Raw genomic sequence first — 22907 nt, 5'->3', positions numbered from 1 at the left:
ACGAACACTCATTTATGGTTAATATTCTTTCAAAAACAAATGTTACACTGATTGATACTGGGAACTGGGGATCTGACATTTAGACTGTTGTTGTATGTGAGCATTAGTTCAACAGAATTTCAAGACTCTCAGTTTGGCTTCAGAAAAGGAGTATCAACATAAATTTGAATTTATTATTGTGTGTGTGTGTAAGGGCTAACAGATAAATTGAGAACAGTAAGTATATCAATATATCAAAATGGCTCTGAGCACTATGGGACATAACATCTGAGAGTAAGTATATCCTGTAACAAATTGTGGACCATACTGTTCTTTGCTATAGGTTAGACCATTATGAAATTAAGTGTAAAGCTCACCAACAGTTCCTTCCATAACTAGCAGACTGGAGCAGAAGATTGCTCTCCTGTGCCAATGAACAAATTTGAAATTGATTAAACTAGAAGGCATTCAAATAATAAAATCTTAATTAACAGCAACAAAACAGTGCAAGTGTAATAACATATAAATCAAAGCCAGGGGTAGAATAGCCTCAGGAACCAGCAAATTTTTTAGATGTCTGTTTCTCTGGTATGACAGATAAGTTACAACAAAATCTGCCTAAAGCACATGTAACACCCACAATGACTTACATGGGAAGTAAAGTGATGGTGTTTCACACAACAGAACTTGAAGTGAGGAAGATAATACAGAAATTAAAAAAAGTCAGCAGCCGTGGATGAGGTTTCAGTCTCTGTTCTTAAGGTGAGTGTAGGCAGCATACAAGCCTCATTAACAAATATAATAAAATGAGTCCTTTAGTTCAGGCATTTTTCCAGAGTACCTAAAGCACACACCAGTTGTAACATACTAAAGAAAAGTAATGCGCAGAATATTGAAAACAACAGGTCAGTTTCACTGCTATCACCATTGTCTAAAATAATGGAATGAGTCATGATAAATAGACTAATGAGTTACGTGAATAAATACAACCTTTTTAATGAAGCAAAGTTTGGCTTCCAAAGTGGGACAAGTGGAATATCAGACATTACGGAGTTCACAAAAGTAATAATTGAAGTTCTTGACATGGATGACTATAACACAGGCATATTCTTAGACTTGTCCATGGCTTGTGACACTGTTGACCATAAAATACTGATCGGGAAGTCCAGGTCTTCCATCATGTGATTTCCATATTTTTGGCAAACTGAAGGAACATCTAGGGGGGAAACAGAATTTCCAAAGATGAGAACATTCACACGACGGTTCACAAATGGCTCTGTGAACAAACAGCAGATTTCTAGTGTTAAGGAACTGAAGGATTGGTAGAACATTCTGACAGTTGTTTACAGAGATTTGCTGACTATATTGAAACATGGTGTTATGTACCTGTGCCACTTTGAAGTATAGGGAAGCACTGAAACTGGAAATTTGTGATAAGTCCTATGGGACCAAACTGCTGAGGTCGTCAGTCCCTAAGCTTACACACTACTTAATCTAACTTAAACTAACCTACGCTAAATACAATACACACACATCCATGCCCGAGGGAGGACTCGAACCTCTGACGGTGCTGGTCGCGCAAACTGTGACAAGGCGCCTCAGATTGCATGGATACCCCGTGTGGCAGGAAAGCATTGAAGAAAAGTTTCTCAGTGTGTCATAACAATGTGTAACTTGCAGTTTAAAGTTCCTCTGTGTGTACTGAAAAAGTATGAGTGGTCACAGATGTAGCTATCAAGGCACATTTTCAAATGCCACAAAATCCTGCCAATCCCAACTACCTGTGGTATTTGTAAATATAAATCCAATTCAGCTGTATTGAGAATTTATTTATTTAGCTGTGCAATTGGTTTCAAAACAATGGAGTTTCATCCTCAGGTGCTAACAATTAACTGAAAACCATCATACATGCATGGCAGATGGACCAGCCAGTATGGAAAAATCAAACTCGTGCATGTGTGCATGGGAGCTACAAGCAGCCAATGGAGTATTTCACCGAGGCCAAAGGAACTGTGTAGTTCAGCTGCTGAAGGGCTAGGAGGGTGTAGGGGTGCATACACTGAATGTTTGGCATGTGCGCCACCACAACCTCCTAACCTTTCGTTAGGTCAAACTACACAGTTTCTTGATGGCCTCTGTGACATGCTCTACTGGCTGCTCACAGCTCTCTTACACATGGGAATGTGTGAGTTTACTTTGCACAATGACTAGTCCAACCACCATGTATGTATGATTGTTTTTAATTAATTGTTAGCATCTGCACATGGAGCTCTAATGCCAAAAACCAGATGTGCAGTTAAAAAGTTACTCGGGTGCAGATCTCCTCCACATCAAATCCTTTGTACTTGCAGACAGCCAACTTCATACCCACTTTGCTTGAAGATGATGGGTACAAAACTCAGTGAAACTTTGCGAAAAGACGATGCCACCACACAGCTGACCACCTGAGAAGATTTCATCATTGGAGTATGCCTGTAATCACATATATTCATACCCAGAAACCATCCTATAAACTGTTAACCGAATCAGGGGCGGAGAGAACCATTTAAATATATGTGAAGGTCATGCCTCGATGAAATAAGGATATCACAGTATGAGATTTTGTTTTAAATGATGCTGATGGTTGTGATACATTTGGGTGGCTAAAATATATCAAGAACAACTGTCCAGCTAGTACCCCTACATACTAAAACAGATATTCTGTTAATTACCACTACACAAACTATTTGCTCTTCACTCAGTTTCCAAAGTCTATCTACAAATTTATAGACAGGTACATTTTTCAGTATGGAGTTAGACGTACCAGGGCTAGATCAGTACATGCTATCAACTTCACCATTGCATGAAGAATCTGATAAACTCTTTTTATTTATGTATATAATTTACTTTCATGTCTTTAAAACTTATACATAAAGTTTTTGATTATATCTATGAACACACTGTAAACCACTGAGCAGCACATGACAGAGGGTTTTTCCTTAAAACCTGTCATGTTTTCATTGTAACACTTTCTGTTAATTTTCTAACAGATTAAAATTTTGTCTGGTCAGGATGTCAACCATGAAGCTTTACTTTTGTGGGGAAATTCTCCGGTGATAACAACACTACTCACTAAAGGCAAGGCTCCATGTTTGAGTCCAGGTCTAGAAAATAATTTTAATACATTAAGAAGTTTTATCACAACAGTATTCACAGAGCTGATGAATGCTTCAAGATATACAGATGAAAAGTGGTTCTGTTTATCAAAGACAAGTGGAAAATCTCACTGTATGATGCCTACTCAAAATAAAACAAAACATCTTGAATTGATACTCCAGCATGCTTCTTTAACTATAGTTCTCCATAAAGCGATTCTATACAAATAGTTTGTCATTTCTCAATTCATGTTATCCACTGAACCAGCAGTTGACACTTATTCATTTTGATTTACTTTTTATGAAATTGAATCTGTGACTCACAAATTTATCTACAAAAAATGAAGGATACTGCTAGGTCTACAACTTTCCTTTCGTAGTTTTTTCTCAAAGTTTGGGGCTTTATTGTGAAAAACTTACAAAAAAATAACGATTCATAGTATGGCCCATCACTGGCCACTATATTCTCATCTTTAGGATAATATATGAATCCCGTGGCGGAAGAACTGGGCGTCTTTTGTGGGGATCCAAGAATCGATTCAAATTAGCACTTGTTCGTACGATCGGAAGTGCTGGTTAGCCAGACCATATGCCACTGATCAAAAAAGGTGGTAGTCAGAGAGAGCAATGTATGGAGAATACGGTGGAAGGAATAGGACTTCTCATTTCAACATTTCCATGTATATTTTGATGGGTTTTACAACATGGAGTCGATCACTGACCTGCTGCAAAATTACCTTTATGTGTCTCTCACTGTATTGTGGCCATTTGGGTTTCAGTGCTGGGCTCGAATGCATCAATTGCTTTCGATAATGATGTCCTGTGACTGTCTGTCTGTTTCAGCAGCTATCAAAATGTTCTGTCTTCCACTGCCATGCTAGTCTTTGACATCAAAATCACCGTTTTAAGGTGTTGAAAACATTCTCTGCATATTCTTTCACTGATAGTTCCCTCACCATTGGTCTTACCCAGCATTTTAAGAGCCACAGTCACAGATATCTTCATGTTAAAGCAGAAAATTAAAACTTCCCGCAAGTTGCGAGAAATGGGTACGAAAGTTGGCATACTTAATTGAGAGTAACCTTATGATACAATCACAAATCGACTAATATTTTTATAGCATTATGTTTACAGATGCCTAAGCTCACTGTATTACACCTACAACCAACCACCCGAACCCCACTTGCCGTTACTGCCGTCTATTGCAAAATGGTGGAAGCAAAGTTGTAGACCTAATATTTTTGCATTTATCTTCTACAGCATTCTTATTTTGAACAAATGTAGGATACAGCACATTCTTCCAAAAGGAAAAAGAAAACGGAAAAATCAGTTTCATGGGTTAAGCTGAAAATTCTCTTTCTTACAATTTAAAAATACAAAATAATAATTAAATGAGTTTTATCTCATTTATCTTACTGGCTATGTCCCTATAGTCCACAGAGCCTCTTCCATATTTGCCAGTAGGTGCTTTAACCCCACTACAATTTGGCTTTGTTTTGATCCCAACAAACACTGGAAGACACACGCTCCAAATGTACCTTTTCCCCAATGACTGTGCAGTGTGTGCTGACACTAATTACTGTGACATACGAAATACAAAGTATTTTCTAAATTTGTGAAAAGCACCAATTTTTACTGATCTATGCAATACCTAAAGTGAAGTTAATTCCAGACAGAGGCAGAAAGGAAGCTACTCCACTTACTTCAAATAAAAAATAAAACAAATTAAGTTTCACATTATTCAAATATATCAAACATTATTTACTAAAAACTTAACCAAACAGTTGAGCGCTGTGTGTTTCTCTATACCAACAATGCATTTCTACACAGTTTCAATCATTAACTGTAAAGATGAAGTTTTGTTTTTACATTTACTTTGGGCCTGTTAGTCCATACTATAATTAAAGAAATTTTCAGTCAGTATATTTTAAATTAAGTGGTTCTGCATCAGTAATTACTGAGCTGCTAGAAATGACCTATAGCTAAGAGGTGCTTGTTACATTTTATTTTCAGTGCTCTCACAAAGTAATGCCCGATGAGGGGCATGCATGCAGGTTGCCGGCCGTCTCACTTGCGGCGCTCTTCATCCAGTTTCCTTAGGGCAGTGTCAAGGTCAGATACGCGTTCAGAATCACGCTCACGTAATCCCATTGTTCCAACAGCAGCCGTCATGGAAGGAATTTCACGGGCTGGTGATGCAGGTGCTACCTCCACCATTTGGTTTTCCAGTTCAGAGCACCGTTGTTTGTACTGAAGAACCTAATGGGAGACGACACCAAAACTTAAAAAGTATTAAAATATATCTATGGATACAAGACTGTTGATGAATGATGGAATACACCAATTTTTTTTTCTCTGGATTAACATTATGAATGTACTTCTCATTGATTTAAAGATTGTCTTTTTATTTGCAAATTAATGGGGAATATGCATTGCTTTTTAGAACATATTTTGAAACTGAAATATAGAAATTATTGCAAGATTCAACAGAGTTTATATTAGTGTTGATTTCAAACTGCATATAAGAAAAAGGAAGAAATCACTAGAAGAAGTCTGACACTGAAACCACCCTGAATGATGTTTCATTAAGTGGGTGCTATTCCTACAACTAAATCAAAACTAATGTGATAAAAAGTTATAATCAAAATTATAAATAAACCCAACCTATTCAGAACATTCCATCACTCCATTGAAATAAAGATGATATTTCAATAGCTGAAACAACCAACTAACTTCAAAGCAAATACAGTTTATAATCATATATAATTTCTGCTTCCTTTCCACAGTTTGGTTAAAGAAATAATAAAGTTGAGAAAATATATCATACAAATTTCATTTCATGAAGATAACATTTAACAAATTACAAGGCAATGACTGGTTGTTTTATTTTTATTCCAATTTCAGAAAACAGAAAGAACTGTGAAAATAGTTTCTATCACACGTAGTTCCAAAAAATTCTACAGAATTTTTTCCTTTTTAAAAATTTCTATGGGTTTCCATTTAACCAGACATGAACTTGAACATAGTTGATACTGCCACCAATCACTGAGGTAAATATAAAAACGGTAGATTTAGTACTAATATCAGGCACTGATTATCATATTTGGATGTGTTCAACCCCCTCTCTTTCTTTTTGAGCTTCAATACTGTGTTTATGTATACAACAGGTGTCTCAACAGTACTTTTTTCCTCTCTTCTTGTAAATAGTAAGGTGCATTCACATAAGCTTTAGCATTCGCCTGAAGCAGTATAGGTAAACAATGGAAAACCTAACTCTAAATAGTTGGAAGGGGGTTAGAACTGCATTTCTCCCAAGTTCTCCAGTGTCTTAACTACTGCATCACCTTTTTCTGTCTTTCAACATGAAACTGGTTCTACGGGATACAGTAATGGGTATATACTAAGGCAAGTATACTGGCATAGTTGCAATAGGAAGCATAACACATTAAATGACAGCTAATACCATTATGCTGCTTCTGTCTGTTGCATGTATTTTAGATTGAGGACTTCTGACTTAGTAATGATTTTCATGTTAGTGCATATTTTGTGTAGTATGTTTACTACTGAAGCACATATTGTGTGTATCCTTAATAAATAAATAAATAATAGACAAACGAATGAATGAATGTGACTGTTGCGTAAACATCAACTCTTCAGAAAGACAGCTAACAGCAGATAATGAACTCCCACAATAAGTTTGCCTTTGCACTGCCAGCTGCCAGAAGAGAGCAGCTGAAATATACAGTTTGTGAGCAAAGCAGTAAGAGAAACAAATTGCAAAATGTCAATGGTGTGCGATATTCTCTGTGTGGAACTCACCATACCCTTGCTTTTATTTGAACAAACCAGTGCTTTACAAGAATAACTAGTTGTGCATCACCCCCCCCCCCCCCCATTTTTTTGACAACAGTGCACAATGCAAGCACAACATTATACATCAAGCACTTATTATAGTGCAGACACTTTACGGTGGCAACTAAACACACATAAACAAATGAGGGTTGGTAGCAACATCCAGGAGTTGTACTTATGCAAAATCAGAACTGACACATCATGATAGCGATCACTAAGCCTTTTTTGTGTTGTGAGAGTCATATGAAAACACACACATGGACCAGGTTTAAACTCTACACTAATTTCAAAACAAGAAGCAACAGAAAGCAAATTGGAATGCACAGACAATTTGGTAATTGCTACCACACAATTGCTTTCTGAGGATAGCTGTGTTTAAAGGAGGTAGCTTACACAGGCATGGCTCACAATAGCTCCCCCCCCCCCCCCACCCCCACCCCCCAAACCTAAAACTGCAACATTAATCTCCCCATCCTTTACAGTCACTGAGTCTGTACAGTTATGCACCTCGCACTTCAGAGCAAGGCGTTAGCAATTCATCTTTATCAGAACTTTCTGAGAAATCATCATTCAGTAATTGGTACCATAATGAATTTCATAAAAGAAGGTACTATCAAGGTACATTTCTGGCTATGGAAATCCAACTAAGGATATAGGTTTGGCATTGGAAATCCAACAAAGAATATAATTTCTGGAGTTCTGTCCCTTTTTTAAGATTTATGCACTGCACAGTACCAAAAATAAACAAACATCTACATATTATAATATCAAATATTTACAGACACTGGGAAAAAAACTAATTTTAACTGTACTACAAAATCCAACACAAGCTCTGCTAACTTGCATACAAATTTGTCATCCTTGCTGGCTTATTCTCTATTTATACTCCAAAACTGTGTCCTCAAATGGTCCATTATTACTACATGTACAACACAACTTGCCCCTTAACGTTGGGGCTGTGGCAGGACATTTAAAGGATTGTGCCGATTTTTCCATTTCCAACTTCCCATGAAAGAAGTGCCAAGTTACTCTGCATGAGCAAGAGCTGTTTTTTTTTTTTTTTTTTTTTTTTTTTTTAATTATCAAAATACTCACTGGTTAGTTCTTGTCAACAGTAATTTGTTACATGAATACATTTGAATTTCACAATTTTAAAGAAATTTTTCCTATTTGTAAGCTATATTTTTATTCATTCATTGTGTTTTGTAGATTCCATTAAGAAGGAGAATCTTCTGGAACATCTATGAGGAAATTATCCACAAGTTTGACTTAGAAATAATTCTGCATTAATATTCGTTGTGGTGTCCTTACATCATGGAGAAGGGATCTTTCAAAAAGCTGTCCACCATGTCCATGCTAAGCTTGCAAACCATTTCTAACAAATCCACTGTGGCACTCAAACACATTCTTCCTTCATTCCTTTTAAGGAAATGGACAGCAAAACATTCCAAATTATATATTATCCTTACAACCCTTACCACAGACACTCAAATGTTGATGTAAGTTAAGTAAGAACTGTGACATGTGTGCATAACTGATTCTGCAGCTGTGGTCCCTAACACACACCTGTGTGTGGCACTTGACTTAAATTCTTGAGGGTGGATGAAATTTTTGCTGCCAGTGTTTGACCAGCAGGGAGATGACAGGTGATAGCTTAAACTTCCTGGTCACCGGTCTTTGCACCAATTTCCTGGATAATACTGCAAACATCTCTGCATTATCTCATAAAGAGACAGCATGTGACACTATAAAAGGTGATATGTCCATTGGATTAAGATGTTAAGCATGGTGGCCCCATGGGTGCTATTGAAGAGGGATATGCTATATGCCAGCAACTGCTGCTAACATCTCCCTTCTCTCATCAACATCATACAACAAAAATATAACACTGCACTAACATGCATACATTAGACTCACCTACACTATACAGATACACACACTATACGGTTCTCACATATTTGCAACGAAAAGGACCAGTTCGTGCAGAGAAAGAACAATCGTTCCAAAAGGTGACTGAACCCACTCTACGGGAAACCCCAGCTAATTTACATTTTACATGTATCATACATTAAACAATGAGAAGATGAGCAGGAAAACTTGTGTTCACTTCCCATAGAACTTCAATATCACTCATATCATTCTTGTTCAGAAAAAAATCCAAATAAAGGCATCAATGAGGTGATTTTAATAAATGACTCAGTAATTGTAAACATTTAAACATTTTGTTTTTAATATATTTTTCCCATGCGGAAGTTTCTTTCTATTTTATTTACATCATGAATTTGAACCCAACAATTACGTTTGTTATTGTCTCTGTTGCCGCCACTCATACCTCAAATGACAAACAGAAAAATTGTTTCAGGAATTTTGTAACCTCAACAAATTCCTTACAACATGGATAAATTTAAATTATATATAATTCACTGTTGAACATGATACAAGAATCCTGAACTAACACTATTTTCACTACCCAAAACTGATGCATTTTCTATTTTTGATAATAATTTTTTTGAGCAGAACTTTCATGTTTTATATTTGGCATGTTTATCGAGCTTTGTGTATGTTACATTGTTTTTTCTTCGATTTTTGAAAAAACAGTGTACAGCCAAGCCCCACCCTATTTCTATTCAGTTTCATAGTGAGCAAGTGAACTTCTACTTCCATTGTGGATTGTGGGCTTTCTTTTCCAAAGAGGTTTTGTATTTAACACACTGTGAACCAGGAAATGCTTTGACACTCATTCTAGAACAGCAGCCCAACACAGCAATAAAAAAAGACTGCATTAGACTTGTTGCTACAGTCTTTTCTTCTCCTGTTGGCAGATGCTGAACACAAAACACTGTCAACTCTGTCTTAACTGACTTCTACCTACAGGGGAATCCGCGAGATGAACACACAAAAAAACTCAGAGATATGTATGTAAGACATATTCAACAATATTATCTATATTGGTAATGTAGCATAACCAACAGAATGTAGAAGTATATGCAAAATGTCTTGTTGGATCAAAAATATCTTATTCTACAAAGGAAGCAACAAGTTACAATTTCGATCTGTACTACAGCCACAAGGGTAACACCAGTGTTTGTCAAAACACAAACATTACAGCTTTCTTTCACATTAACATATTTCTATCACCTTTGCCTGAAGGCGGCTGACAAGTGCTGCCTGGTGCTGCTGTGCTTGCCTGTATGTCTCAAGGCGTCTTTTGTAGCTTGCCGATTCTTCTTCCAGCCTCCTCCGCAGATCCTCATTTTGACGCAAGAGTGCCTCTGGCTCCATTCTCCCTGCAGTCACCAAACTCGCCTGTTAAAGATAACACAGATTAACGCAAGTATTTTCTGGAGTAATTGTACATTGTGTCATAATACGTAGGTGGTGAGATGTGAACCAATTATCTTTATGTCACAATGTTACAGGTGCTACACAACAAGTTCTCTACTGGGCAACAAATCATTAAGGGAACTATGGTACTCAGTGCAAATTTGACAGCCTTGACATCGGAGGTGATTTCGCACTGCAGATCTCCAAATTCTTCTGGTAACATACGACTCATTACTGGTGGATAAATATTGCATTGTATATCTTGAGCAATTGTGAAATAACTGCATGAACAACAGTTTACTTTAAAACTGATATCGCGTACATACTACATTTCACATTCCTATACCTTATGTTGTGGAGACATCTTTTACTTACCGCTGTATAATGAGTTGTTATTAATTGTTATCTGCGTATGTTGACTTCGCAGAGAAACAACTACAACCACTTATTCATAAATTTATTACAGTTGTTTATGTTTACAAATTTGAAAGACGTGGGTATTGATTGAATGCAAAGATGTAATATCGGAGAACAGTAGGGCCAACAGCTTCAAAAAAATTGATCGAGGAACAATATTTAAGATCGACATACACTTGACGGAACGGAAAGAGACAGAACTGAAAAATGAAACATTCAACAGTGCACTGCAAATGGCAGCAGCAGAATCGTGAAACTACCTTAGGCTACAGTAGATTATAATAAGTCGTTGTATACTACATTTGTTTTCCTAATAGCTTAGGTCAGTTAAGAACGTAACCGCGTTACCCGTGTGTTAGATGTGTTGCATACCTATCGCTCGTTACTTCATTTAGATCTTTTTGTTTGGATATGTGATTAGCCTCTTATTAGGCTCCCGTAGAAATCGGCAACCGTGAACCGTTTAGAAACTGAGTTAGGATGTATAAACCGCTGCACAACTTAAGAGACATTTTTGTTCCACATAGTTATCCTCCTATCTGTTATTCAAAAGTAAACAGCATTTATAGCAAAATTGAAATTGTCAACATTTCATTCGAAAAAATTTTGATCTGTAACGTAAAAATGAAAAAAATGCAGATTTATCATTTGGCGGTATTTGCTCGAAAGAAATGCAAAGTAAAATAAAACATATCAAACCTCGCTTCAATACTTCGTCGAGCTTATACAAGACATGTTCCTGTTATTCATGAACAACTTGTGCACTAATCTATGATAACAGGAAGCTCTTGTCTTTGATTTTAATGAAAAACATTGTACTGAATACAAAATAACAGCAATATTTATACAGATTCTTTTACGTCTGCGGATGTAAATAGCTCTTGCATTAAAAGTAACCGCTCTGGTTACATGAAAGCACAGATGTCACACAATCAACTAATTTTTATGACTTAAATATTGCAACCGATACTTTGTGAGGATATAAAATACTCACTGGACTAACACTGAACATCATGCAATTCTGATTTTGTGCAATACAAATAAACAAGCAAAAAAACATAGGGTAGCCGTCAGCTCCCAGTTTCTCTCTCTCACATTCATTTATGGTTCTTTCCCTACCAATGCTACCAATACTAATGGTACTCCTAAATCATTTATGTATCATGCCAAAACTACCGAATCATAGTTTTAGTAGAGCACAACTCTAGGCAGCATTTACGTAGGTCGTAAATGGGGTGGAACGAGTCATCAAAGTCAAAGTTTAGAGGGGAAAGTGTTGATGTTGACATTTATTGAGAGGGGTTGGTAGAGGTTAGGGGACCATGTTCTCGCCTGATAGCTCCTGAAGTAACCTATTTTCACCTTGTTCAATCGTGTTATAGTTGTGGGATCTTCTTAGTAATTATTTTTTACTGTCTGATTTTCCTGGCACACTCCAAATGTTTCATGACGACATGGATATTTTTTCCTCTGGGAGGTGTTCTAAAAGATAGGCCAAATATCTGAAAGCGGAAAATGATTCAGGTTTTACAATATCCAGATAGAGAAAATGCCTAAATTGTATAAAAACAAAAAATTAACTAATCAAGCACTTTTTGTTGATGGTGCAAATGTCACTTCTGTTGAAGGAGAAGAACGCTATTGTTTTGTTGGTATTAACTTGGAAAGGGAAAAATTCAGTGATTAAGGTAAACGTGTTCTGTGTTTTGCTTTATATTCCTTGCTGTGTTTGCATGTATACATAGTGTGTCCGATGAAGGACACAATAAATAATTTAATAATGAAACACATAATTTATTTGAAAATTGCTAGTCTTATTGTGACTGTAATTAACCATAAAACAAAATACTATGCAAATGTCCTCCACAGCTTTGTCTGCACACATCCATTCTGTGGATAAAATTTTCGAAGACTCTCCAGAAAAGTTCTGCTTGAATTTGACCCTTGGGGCGTTTAATTTCTGAATTGAGTTGATAGATGGTTCGTGGATTGTTCACATAATCACAAGATATGACATACCATCACAAAAAAGTCACACAGTGTCAAACCACACGATCTCGGTGACCAGTTTTGATCGTCATTGCGAGAGATGAGACAAGCACGGAATCTTTCTCTCAATAGCCATTTGTTTCGATGGCAGTGTGGGCAGGATGCCCCATCCTGTTGCAACCACATGTGTTACAATTCAGTTCTTGCAGTTGCAGCCATAAAAACTATGTTATCATGTAGTGATAACGATCACAGTCAATGTTACTGCTTTTCTAGTTTCGTCGTCAAAAAACTATGGTCCAATTAATCCGCCAGCCCATAACCCGCACTAAACAGTGACTGTTTGTGGATAAAGACACTCCACGCAGACCATGCGAGGGTTCTCTGTGTTCTAAATCCAGCAGTTTTGTTTATTCACACACCCATTAAGCTGGAAGTGTGTCTCGTCACTGAAGATTATTTTCTTAGAAAAATCACTATCCAATTCTTATTTTGTGAATACAAAATCGGCAGATGTTCGACGCTTCAGATGGTCCATTGGCTTCAGCTCTTGTGTTAGTTGGATAAGAAAAGGATGCAAAGGCAAATCTTTTGTTATATTTCGATGAAATCTGCTTCTCAAAATTGCTAACTGTTGAGAACGGTGGCGAATCGACTTCACTGGAATCGTAACGACGCTCTCACTGAAGAGAGCTCTGTTATCTAGCGATGGACGAGAGTGATGATGTCCAGGTGATTTAATGTTCACTGTCGATACTGTATCTTCAAATTTCCTCACCAGTCTCTGCACTGTTGGTACATTAGGAGCATGTCGCCTACCAAAAATTAAAGGAAGTCCTCGAAGGTCTCTACAAAGCATTCACTGTACGTGAAATGCCCTTTCAAAATCTAGATGCGTTGATCAATCATGTAACACTCCATCGCCCCATTTACATGGGGCTCCCAAAACCGGAGTCATAAACCGATTTCCCAATTCCGCTTGTGCGTGGTCATGTAAACAATTCAAAGTCGATTTTGGAAATCCGCATCTAGTTGGCGGATTTCGAATTCCGCAATCGATTTTCGCTCCCATGTAAACGCAACCGGTATTGAAACGTACTTGGGCTGTCAGATTTCGCCTCGTTTTTAAAAAATTTCGCCTATTATGGACGGAATGGCTTTTTCTACAGTCAAGGATAAACAGAAATATTAAACTAAAGCTGTTTACATCTCGTCTAATTGAAGAGAAATAGTGATTTTGCTGACTAAATCAGAAGCTGTAACGGCTGTTTTCCAGGCGCCACATTTAACTGGGCTAGCAAATTCGTTTTAGACGATGTGTGTGAATTCAAAAATGGTTCTGAGCACTATGGGATTTAACATCTGAGGTCATCAGGCCCCTAGAACTACTTAAACCTAACTAACTTAAGGACATCACAAACATCCATGCCTGAGGCAGGAGTCGAACCTGCGCCCATAGCGGTCACGCGGTCAGACTGAAGCGCCTAGAACAGCTCGGTCACGGCGGCCGGCTTGCGTGTGAATTCCTAAGGGACCAAACCGCTGAGGTTATTGGTTCCTAGACTTACACACTACTTAAAGTAACTTATACTAAGAGCAACATACACATCCATGTGCAGGAGAGGACTCGAACCACTGTTGGGAGGGCCCGCGCAGTCCGTGACATAGCACCTCAAATCGCGCTGCCACTCCACGAGTCTCCGCTTTAGACCTTAATATGTAAACACAACAGCGAAAAATGGTTTTCGATATCCAGTTTTCGTCTTCCGGAACATGTGTCACATGTAAATGTAGTACATTTTAGCTGACAACAATACACAGAAATCCCAATTGACAACGTCCATCGATAATCGCAGTATCAACAGATGAGAATAGTTTAGATTTCAGATACCGCAACTTCGCAAACCGAACGATTCCGTCAACTTAAAAATTGCGTTCTGTATGGGATACCCATTATTTTCGAGAGTAAATTAATGTCGATATTTTGAAATGTCTGGACATCACGCTTCCTGCTGCTCAACTTCTCATTAGTTTACAATGCAGACTTTATAAAGGACATCAGTTAAAAGGTTTATTCGGATGATTAATCAACTATATCATGGCCACTTATTAAAGGTTGATTCACATCTGACAGAATGGGACATCAAAATATTCCACAATGATTTTCAAATGACGACACTCACACTGGCTGTCACCAGATTGGAATGGTACTTCAAAGCCAAAGTTTCTTGGGGAGAGTGTTTTGACGTTGATATTGATGAGGGCACGATGTTATCTTCTGCTAACATCGCAAGTTTACCTGTTTTCACAGTGCTCACTCATGTAACTCTAGTGCGTTTAAACTTTCATGTCTTCTTAGTCTTCATTTTAGTATACCGCTTTCTTTTCATGGATTTTTCTACACTGATTGTCCTTCTTCAAGACAGGCGAGATATTTGAAAGTGTAAGATGATTTAGGCTTTAGGGGTCAATATCAACTGAACAGAGCTGATGTACACACTGCATATAAATAAAAATATGAATTGACAAAACAATTTTCGTTAGCTATCTTTTTTAAGTCAAGAAGTCAGCTCTATTGAAGAGAAAAAAGTAGCCTGCTGTTAAAACAAGAGAAGGCGAAGGTTCCGATTTCGAGTCTCGGCCTGGATCACAGTTTTAATATTCCAGGAAGTTTCATAACAGTGCACACTCTGCTGCAGAGTGAAAATTTCATTCTGATAGCCTGTTGTTTCTTAAGTTATTTGCTGTGTAGGAAAGAAACAAAGTGGATAAAGTAAACAGACTCCACATATTCCTTTATAACTATTATTTAGTATTTTTGTTTGTACAGTATATATTAGAAAATAATTTTTTCAAATGTTGTTGCGCTCCTCAGCACTTTATTATCCAAAATTGGTCAAAAACATCCATTATGAAGTTTGCTTTGACCATTAATAAACTTTATCATGGCTAGTTCCTTCATTCTGATACTGTGCTAAATTCTGGGTTTTTATATCCCCCCCCCCCCCCCCCCCGGGAACCATGGACCTTGTTGTTCGTGGGGAGGCTTGCGTGCCTCAGCAATACAGATAGCAGTACCGTAGGTGCAACCGCAATGGAGGGTATCTGTTGAGAGGCCAGACAAACGTGTTTTTCCTGAATAGGGGCAGCAGCCTTTTCAGTAGTTGCAGGGGCAACAGTCTGGATGATTGACTGATCTGACCTTGTAACACTAACCAAAACAGCCTTGCTGTGCTGGTACTGCAAATGGCTGAAAGCAAGGGGAAACTACAGCTGTAATTTTTCCTGAGGGCATGCAGCTTAACTGTATGGTTAAACGATGATGGCAGCCTCTTGGGTAAAATATTCTGAAGGTAAAATAGTTCCCCATACATATCTCCAGGTGGGGACCACTCAAGAGGAAGTCATTATCACGAAAAAGAGAACTGGTGTTCTATGGATCGGAGCTTGGAATGTTAGATCCCTTAATCGGGTAGGTAGGTTAGAAAATTTAAAAAGGGAAATGGATAGGTTAAAGTTAAATATAGTGGGAATTAGTGAAGTTCGGTGGCAGGAGGAACAAGACTTTTGGTCAGGTGACTACAGGGTTATAAATACAAAATCAAATAGGGGTAATGCAGGAGTATGTTTAATAATGAATAAAAAATAGGAGTGCAGGTAAGCTACTACAAACAGCATAGTGAACGCGTTATTATGGCCATGATAGACACGAAGCCCACGCCTACGACAGTAGTACAAGTTTATATGCTGACTAGCTCTGCAGATGACTGGAATTTGAGAGTAGGAAAAGGGAGAGAAGGTAGGTGAATACGGATTGGGGCTAATAAATGAAAGAGGAAGCCGCCTGGTAGAATTTTGCACAGAGCACAACTTAATCATCTCTAACACTTGGTTTAAGAATCATGAAAGAAGGTTGGATACATGGAAGAAGCCTCGAGATACTGGAAGGTATCAGATAGATTATATAATGGTAATACAGAGATTTAGGAACCAGGTTTTAAACTGTAAGACATTTCCAGGGGCAGATGTGGATTCTGACCACAATCTATTAGTTATGAGCTGCTGATTAAAACTGAAGAACCTGTATTAAGGTGGGAATTTAAAGAGATGTGACCTGGATAAACTGACTAAACCAGAGGTTTTACAGAGCATAAGGGAACAATTGACAGGAATGGGGGAAAGAAGTACAATAGAAGAAGTATGGGTAGCTCTGAGGGATGTAGTAGTGAAGGCACCAGAGGATCAAGTAGGTAAATAGACGAGGGCTAGTAGAAATGCTTGGGTAACAGAAGAAATATGGAATTTAATTGATGAAAGGAGAAAATTTAAAAATGCAGTAAATGAAGCAGGCAAAATGGAATACAAACGTCTCAAAAGTGAGATCGACAGGAAGTGCAAAATGGCTAAGCAGGGATGGCTAGAGCACAAATGTAAGGATGTAGAGGCTTATCTCACTAGGGGTAAGATAGATACTGCCTACAGGAAAATTAGAGAGACCTTTGGAGAAAAGAGACCCACTTGTATGAATATCAAGAACTCAGATAGAAACCCAGTTCTAAGCAAAGAAGGGAAAGCAGAAAGGTGGAAGGTGTATATAGAGGGTCTATACAAGGGCGATGTACTGGAGGACAATATTATGAAAATGGAAGATGATGTAGATGAAGATGAAATGAGAGATATGATACTGCGTGAAGAGTTTGACAGAGCACTGAAAGACCTGAGTCGAAACAAGGCCCCGGGAGTAGACAACATTCCATTAGCACTTCTGACGGCCTTGGGAGAGCCAGTCCTGACAAAACTCTACCATCTGGTAAGCAAGATTTATGAGACAGGCGAAATACCCTCAGATTTCAAGAAGAATGTAATAATTCCAATCCCAAAGAAAGAAGGTGTTGACAGATGTGAAAATTACCGAACTATCAGTTTAATAAGTCACAGCTGCAAAATACTAACACGAATTCTTTACACATGGATGGAAAAACTGCTGGAAGCCGAGCTCCGGGAAGATCAGTTTGGATTCCGTAGAAATATTGGAACATGTGAGGCAATACTGACCTTACGACTTATCTTAGCAGAAAGATTAAGGAAAGGCAAACCTACGTTTCTAGCGTTTGTAGATTTAGAGAAAGCTTTTGATAATGATGACTGGAATACTCTCCTTCAAATTCTGAAAGTGGCAGGGGTAAAATACAGGGAGTGAAAGGCTATTTACAATTTGTACAGAAACCAGATGGCAGTTATAAGAGTCGAGGGGCATGAAAGGGAAGCAGTGGTTGGGAAGGGAGTGAGACAGGGTTGTAGCCTCTACCCAATGTTATTCAATCTGTATATTGAGCAAGCAATAAAGAAAACAATAGAAAATTTCGGAGTAGGTATTAAAATCCATGGAGAAGAAATAAAAACTTTGAGTTTGCCGATGACATTGTAATTCTATCAGAGACAGCAAAGAACTTGGAAGAGCAGTTGAACGGAATGGACAGTGTCTTGAAAGGAGGATATAAGATGATCATCAACAAAAGCAAAACGAGGATAATGGAATGTAGTCGAATGAAGTCGTATGATGCTGAGAGAATTAGATTAGGAAATGAGACACTGAAAGTAGTAAAGTAGTTTTGCTATTTGGGGATCAAAGTAACTGATGATGGTCGAAGTAGAGAAGATATGAAATGTACACTGGCAATGGCAAGGAAAGCGTTTCTGAAGAAGAGAAATTTGTTAACATCGAGTATAGATTTAAGTGTCAGGAAGTCGCTTCTGAAGGTATTCGTATGGAGTGTAGCCATGTATGGAAGTGAAACATGGACGATAAATAGTTTGGACAAGAAGAGAATAGAAGCTTTCGAAATGTGGTGCTACAGAAGAATGCTGAAGATTAGATTGGTAGATCACATAACTAATGATAAATTATTGAATAGACTTGGGGAGAAGAGGAGTTTGTGGCACAAGTTGACAAAAAGAAGGGACCGGTTAGTAGGACATGTTCTGAGGCATCAAGGGATCACCAATTTAGTATTGGAAGGCAGCGTGGAGGGTAAAAATCGTAGAGGGAGACCAAGAGATGAATACACTAAGTAGATTCAGAAGAATGTAGGTTGCAGTAGGTACTGGGAGATTAAGAAGCTTGCAGAGGATAGGGTAGCATGGAGAGCTGCATCAAACTAGTCTCAGGACTGAAGACCACAACAACAACATATCATGGATGGTATCCCATAACCCTACTTTTACTCTTCAGTACCAGGCTACATAAGCTGACATCAAGTTGACTTTTTATGTAATGTGAACACCCCACCGTTTGTTGGTGACATGCTGTGATGTTCTGTTTTATTGACATTGGCTGTGAATCAGCCTTAATTCTGCTACATTATGGAATGACATAAAAAGACATACAAGAAAGTCACTAAGATAATCCAATGATGGGTTGTCTTAATCTCTAAGTCCCAGATGAAAAAGCACAGTCAGTCATACTGTACATCTCTTACATCTCTCTACAGACTATCTAACTAAACTGTGGCACTTCTGGAGGTTTAGTAGAAAAAGGAGAGGACCTTACACTCGGGATATCTTGTGGGGGTAAAACATGATAGAATTTGGATAATTTATGGCAGATGCATGTGACATTCTTTGACTGGGAAGAAATCCAGCTGCTTTTGGGTAACTTATGGTGGAAGGAACTACTTATTGCAAATTTATGTTAAGAATAGGAAGCGTAGTTTCAACAGCACATGCAATGGGAAAGCAACCAGGAAGTGAATAATAAATATAAAATGTGGCTGACATTTGTGATTTGGGGTACCATCATGGAGTGCAAAAGTTATATTGTGAACTGTAATAAGTCTGCATAGTAAAAAACACAAATCATGTTCAAGGAGTACAAACATTTCAGGAGTAAAACTTAATGAACGATCATCAAGAAAACATTGTGATGGAGAAGAAAGAAGACAACTGCATCAAGCTTGGTAATGATAGAGGAAACATTGTAGCACACCAGGATCACGTGGGAAGCAGCACATCTCAGCGCAGCAGAGGAGGAGTGCATTGAACTGGGCACACACACAGAGGTACAGATTGAGACAGTTAGTGAGGAAATGGTATGTTACTTTGACCATAGAGTACTGACACCTGCCTACAGCAGGTTAAAATTTATTTAAAGTATATTAGAAAATTGTATTAGTGGAAATGTAATGCTGCTTAGAATCAGTGGAGTGAAGCAGAGAGTGAAATCTGGCTCCAGGAAACGTAGATTTATTAGAAGATAGTGATACGTTTCCACTTGCAAAGTGCAAGGAAGGATCAGCAATTCTAATGAATGATATAGTTGGAAAAAAGGAGCAGGAAAAGCCTTCGTGAACATAAGAATCAACAAGAATCAAGGCTGAGATAACACTGAGGCAGTTGTTATTGATTATATGACCACATCAGATGAAGCTGCTAAGAAAAAGGACACAGAATTTAATAAGCAGTAAATTTTTACAGCTCTAATAAGGAAAATGGAAGACATTGTTGAGAATGCTAACCAATGACTAAATGCAAAGATAGAAGAAACTACTAGGCACACTAACCAAGAGGTAAACAAAGTCAGTCAGGAAACTTAAAAAAACACTGATAAATTAGAGGAATATTTCACGAAGACTGACAAAAGATTTGAAGAAGGGGATGGAAGAATAGGGGATGTCAACAGGCACCTTGGGCAGTGGCAAAAGGGTATGCTAGTCGAAATAATTTATGGAGAAACCAAGGCAGAAAATCATGATAAACGTATCAAGGAACTCAAACAGAATGTTAAAACTTTTGATGAAAATGTCAAAAATGAGACTGAAAAATGGAATGTGTCAAGATAGACAGAAAAATCAATGGAATCTGGGTCAGAACTGTCTAAGAGAATAGAGTCAGCACAGAATTTTGTAAAGGCTAATGTTAAGGAGATATTTGACAGTGTAGCTCATAAGACGTCAGTAATTTTACTGCCATTGCTAATGATATCTTTGCTGAAAGAGTAGAAGAAAAGTTAGATTCAAAATCTTAAAAAGCTTATTGCAGTAAATAGGAATATTGGAAATGCTAACAATGATGTATAATTATTACTTTTGGTCAATTTTGTACTAAGAGCTAATCACATAACACAAGTAACCATAGGAAGAGAAATGGAAATGATGTTAATGTGGGCTCCGTTTGAAAGTAGGTAGCTTACACAAAGTTATAACTAAGTGAGAAGGACGCCACATTGGGAGCCATATAAACAAACCTGGGGATATTTTGAAAACTTTAGGGCAAGTGGTTGCTTTGCCAGAAAGAGCAATGAAAGACCATGGTTGGAAGGGCATAAATTAGAAAGCTAAGAATGATAGGAATGAAAATAGTAATAAAGTCAGCAATGTTTCCACAAAGGAAAATGAAAGATATGGTAAAAAAGGAAAGGCAGAAAACGAAGAGGATCACATTTTTGTGGCAGTAAACAAAATAACGATTGTGAGAAAGGTAACACTGATGAGAATTAACATTTTCATGATCGTGGACAAAATAAAGTTTTCAACAGAGAGAATCTTGGTGGGATTTCAACATTTCATAATAACAGATGATGTAATAATAATGTCAAAAAATTAGAAGGAGTCACAGAATAAGAACAAAGAGGATTATCAAATTATTGTGGGGTTTGAAGCTGGTAGTATTAAAAGCATAGCGATTACTGTGACTAGAAAGTTATATGTCATTGTAAAAGGAGGATCATATAACCAAGTAATGCGTAGAGAGAATGTACCAGTGTTAGCAGTACAATGATATGAAGTCATAGGTGCTACTGAAATAAGGAAACGAATGCTAATGAAAATGAGGTATAGAGAAAAAGTAGTCAGAATTATTGACATTGTGGCAGCGGATCGAGGTATCACTTTCATTATCGGAAAGAATCTGTTGGTACACCATACCGACACTGTGGGTTTTGAGAAGGGCAGAATGACTGTTAAGGTAAGAGGTAAGGAAAATACAATGAAATCTGAAAATATTGATGGTTTCTTACAGAGAAGTCATAAGTGATGCTATGTGTTGATGAAAATTGAATGTTTTCAATACAAATCCAGTGAGGGTGAAGTTAAAGCAGAAAAGGAGATAATAGTCAGAACTTTAGTGATGCAAAATTAGTAAACTGTGAAATCAGTGTTAAAGTAAGGGAAATTAGTATGATTAAGAGGTCGGTAAAAGGAACAATAAAGAATTTGATTTTGAAGCATCTGAGTGTACTTTCAATTAGTATGGATGTGATGAAGAATGATGGTACAACATGTAATGTCATTGACAGAATAAAAGTGATATACAAAGGTGAAAAAGAAGGTTTGCAGAATTTGTTTTGAAGGAAACAGAATACATTCAGGGAAACTGGTGGGAAATCACTCAATATTAAGGACAAAGTAAAGACATGTTAGAGTATTTTGGAGAGCAGTGTTTTATGAGTAGGGTGCACAGACAAAATCCAGTTGAAGTAGCGCATCCTGAGTCCAAAGCAGTGAAAGGTATATACAATGGTGTTGACGTTAAGAGATAGCATGGTACTTACGGGGAAACCTGCCAGATCTGACAAGTTTGAGTATGAGCTACTGACGAGAACAACTCTTTAGTTAACAAACATACACAATGTACTTAAGAGATCCAGATATAACATATAATTCACTGTGCAAACTACCCCAGTAAAGGTGTAAGATTATTAAGAGAAACAATAATTTTAACAATTTTGAGATACAGTGTGTTTAGTTCCATTTCTGATTCAGTAAATGGCAGGACCTAAATAAGCTCTATGAGAACCAAGAGTCAGGGGTGTTGTGGCACCTTCAAGGCATTTAAGGGGCCAGGACGGCCGGAGAGGTACTAAAAGTCTCTGAGTGTTGTGGATTGCAACTGATGTGGCCATAGTACGAGAATGAATGAATGCAGATGTCATGTAACCAAGTACACATCTCAATGTGTTTGTTAGTAGACATATTAACTGAAAGGGATTGCCCTCAAGGAATATCGATAAACGAACTTCATACATATAATTGTTTTCATGCAGGGGATTATTATTTATGATTAAGTGCTCATTAAAAAAGAATGTTATGTGATAGACTTGTTAGTTAATGAACTCAGACTTTGAAGAAAATTTGAATGAACTAGTGAAGGTTTTGGTGTAATATATAATGAATTACTTGTTTATTAAGAACTTGTTAATTAAAGAAATGCAGTTAA

At 37.5% G+C, this 22907-nt stretch overlaps 1 protein-coding gene across 1 annotated transcript in view; it reads right to left on the bottom strand.

The window, feature by feature from the left end:
* The window catches only part of LOC126336939 (rootletin), a 409210-nt gene that overhangs the window by 217093 nt on the left and 169210 nt on the right, over positions 1 to 22907 (bottom strand). Inside the window, exons 3-4 of the mRNA XM_050001116.1 lie at positions 10104 to 10271; positions 5185 to 5372 (exon numbers count right to left, since the gene is read on the bottom strand). Coding sequence (XP_049857073.1) covers positions 5185 to 5372; positions 10104 to 10271 — 356 coding nt within the window. The remainder of the gene's footprint in view (positions 1 to 5184; positions 5373 to 10103; positions 10272 to 22907) is intronic.

The sequence above is a fragment of the Schistocerca gregaria genome, chromosome 2 (assembly GCF_023897955.1).
Source record: "Schistocerca gregaria isolate iqSchGreg1 chromosome 2, iqSchGreg1.2, whole genome shotgun sequence".
NCBI classification, from domain to species: Eukaryota; Metazoa; Arthropoda; class Insecta; order Orthoptera; family Acrididae; genus Schistocerca; species Schistocerca gregaria.
Note: the sequence above shows the minus strand (reverse complement) of the source record. Positions and strands in the feature narration are given on the sequence as shown.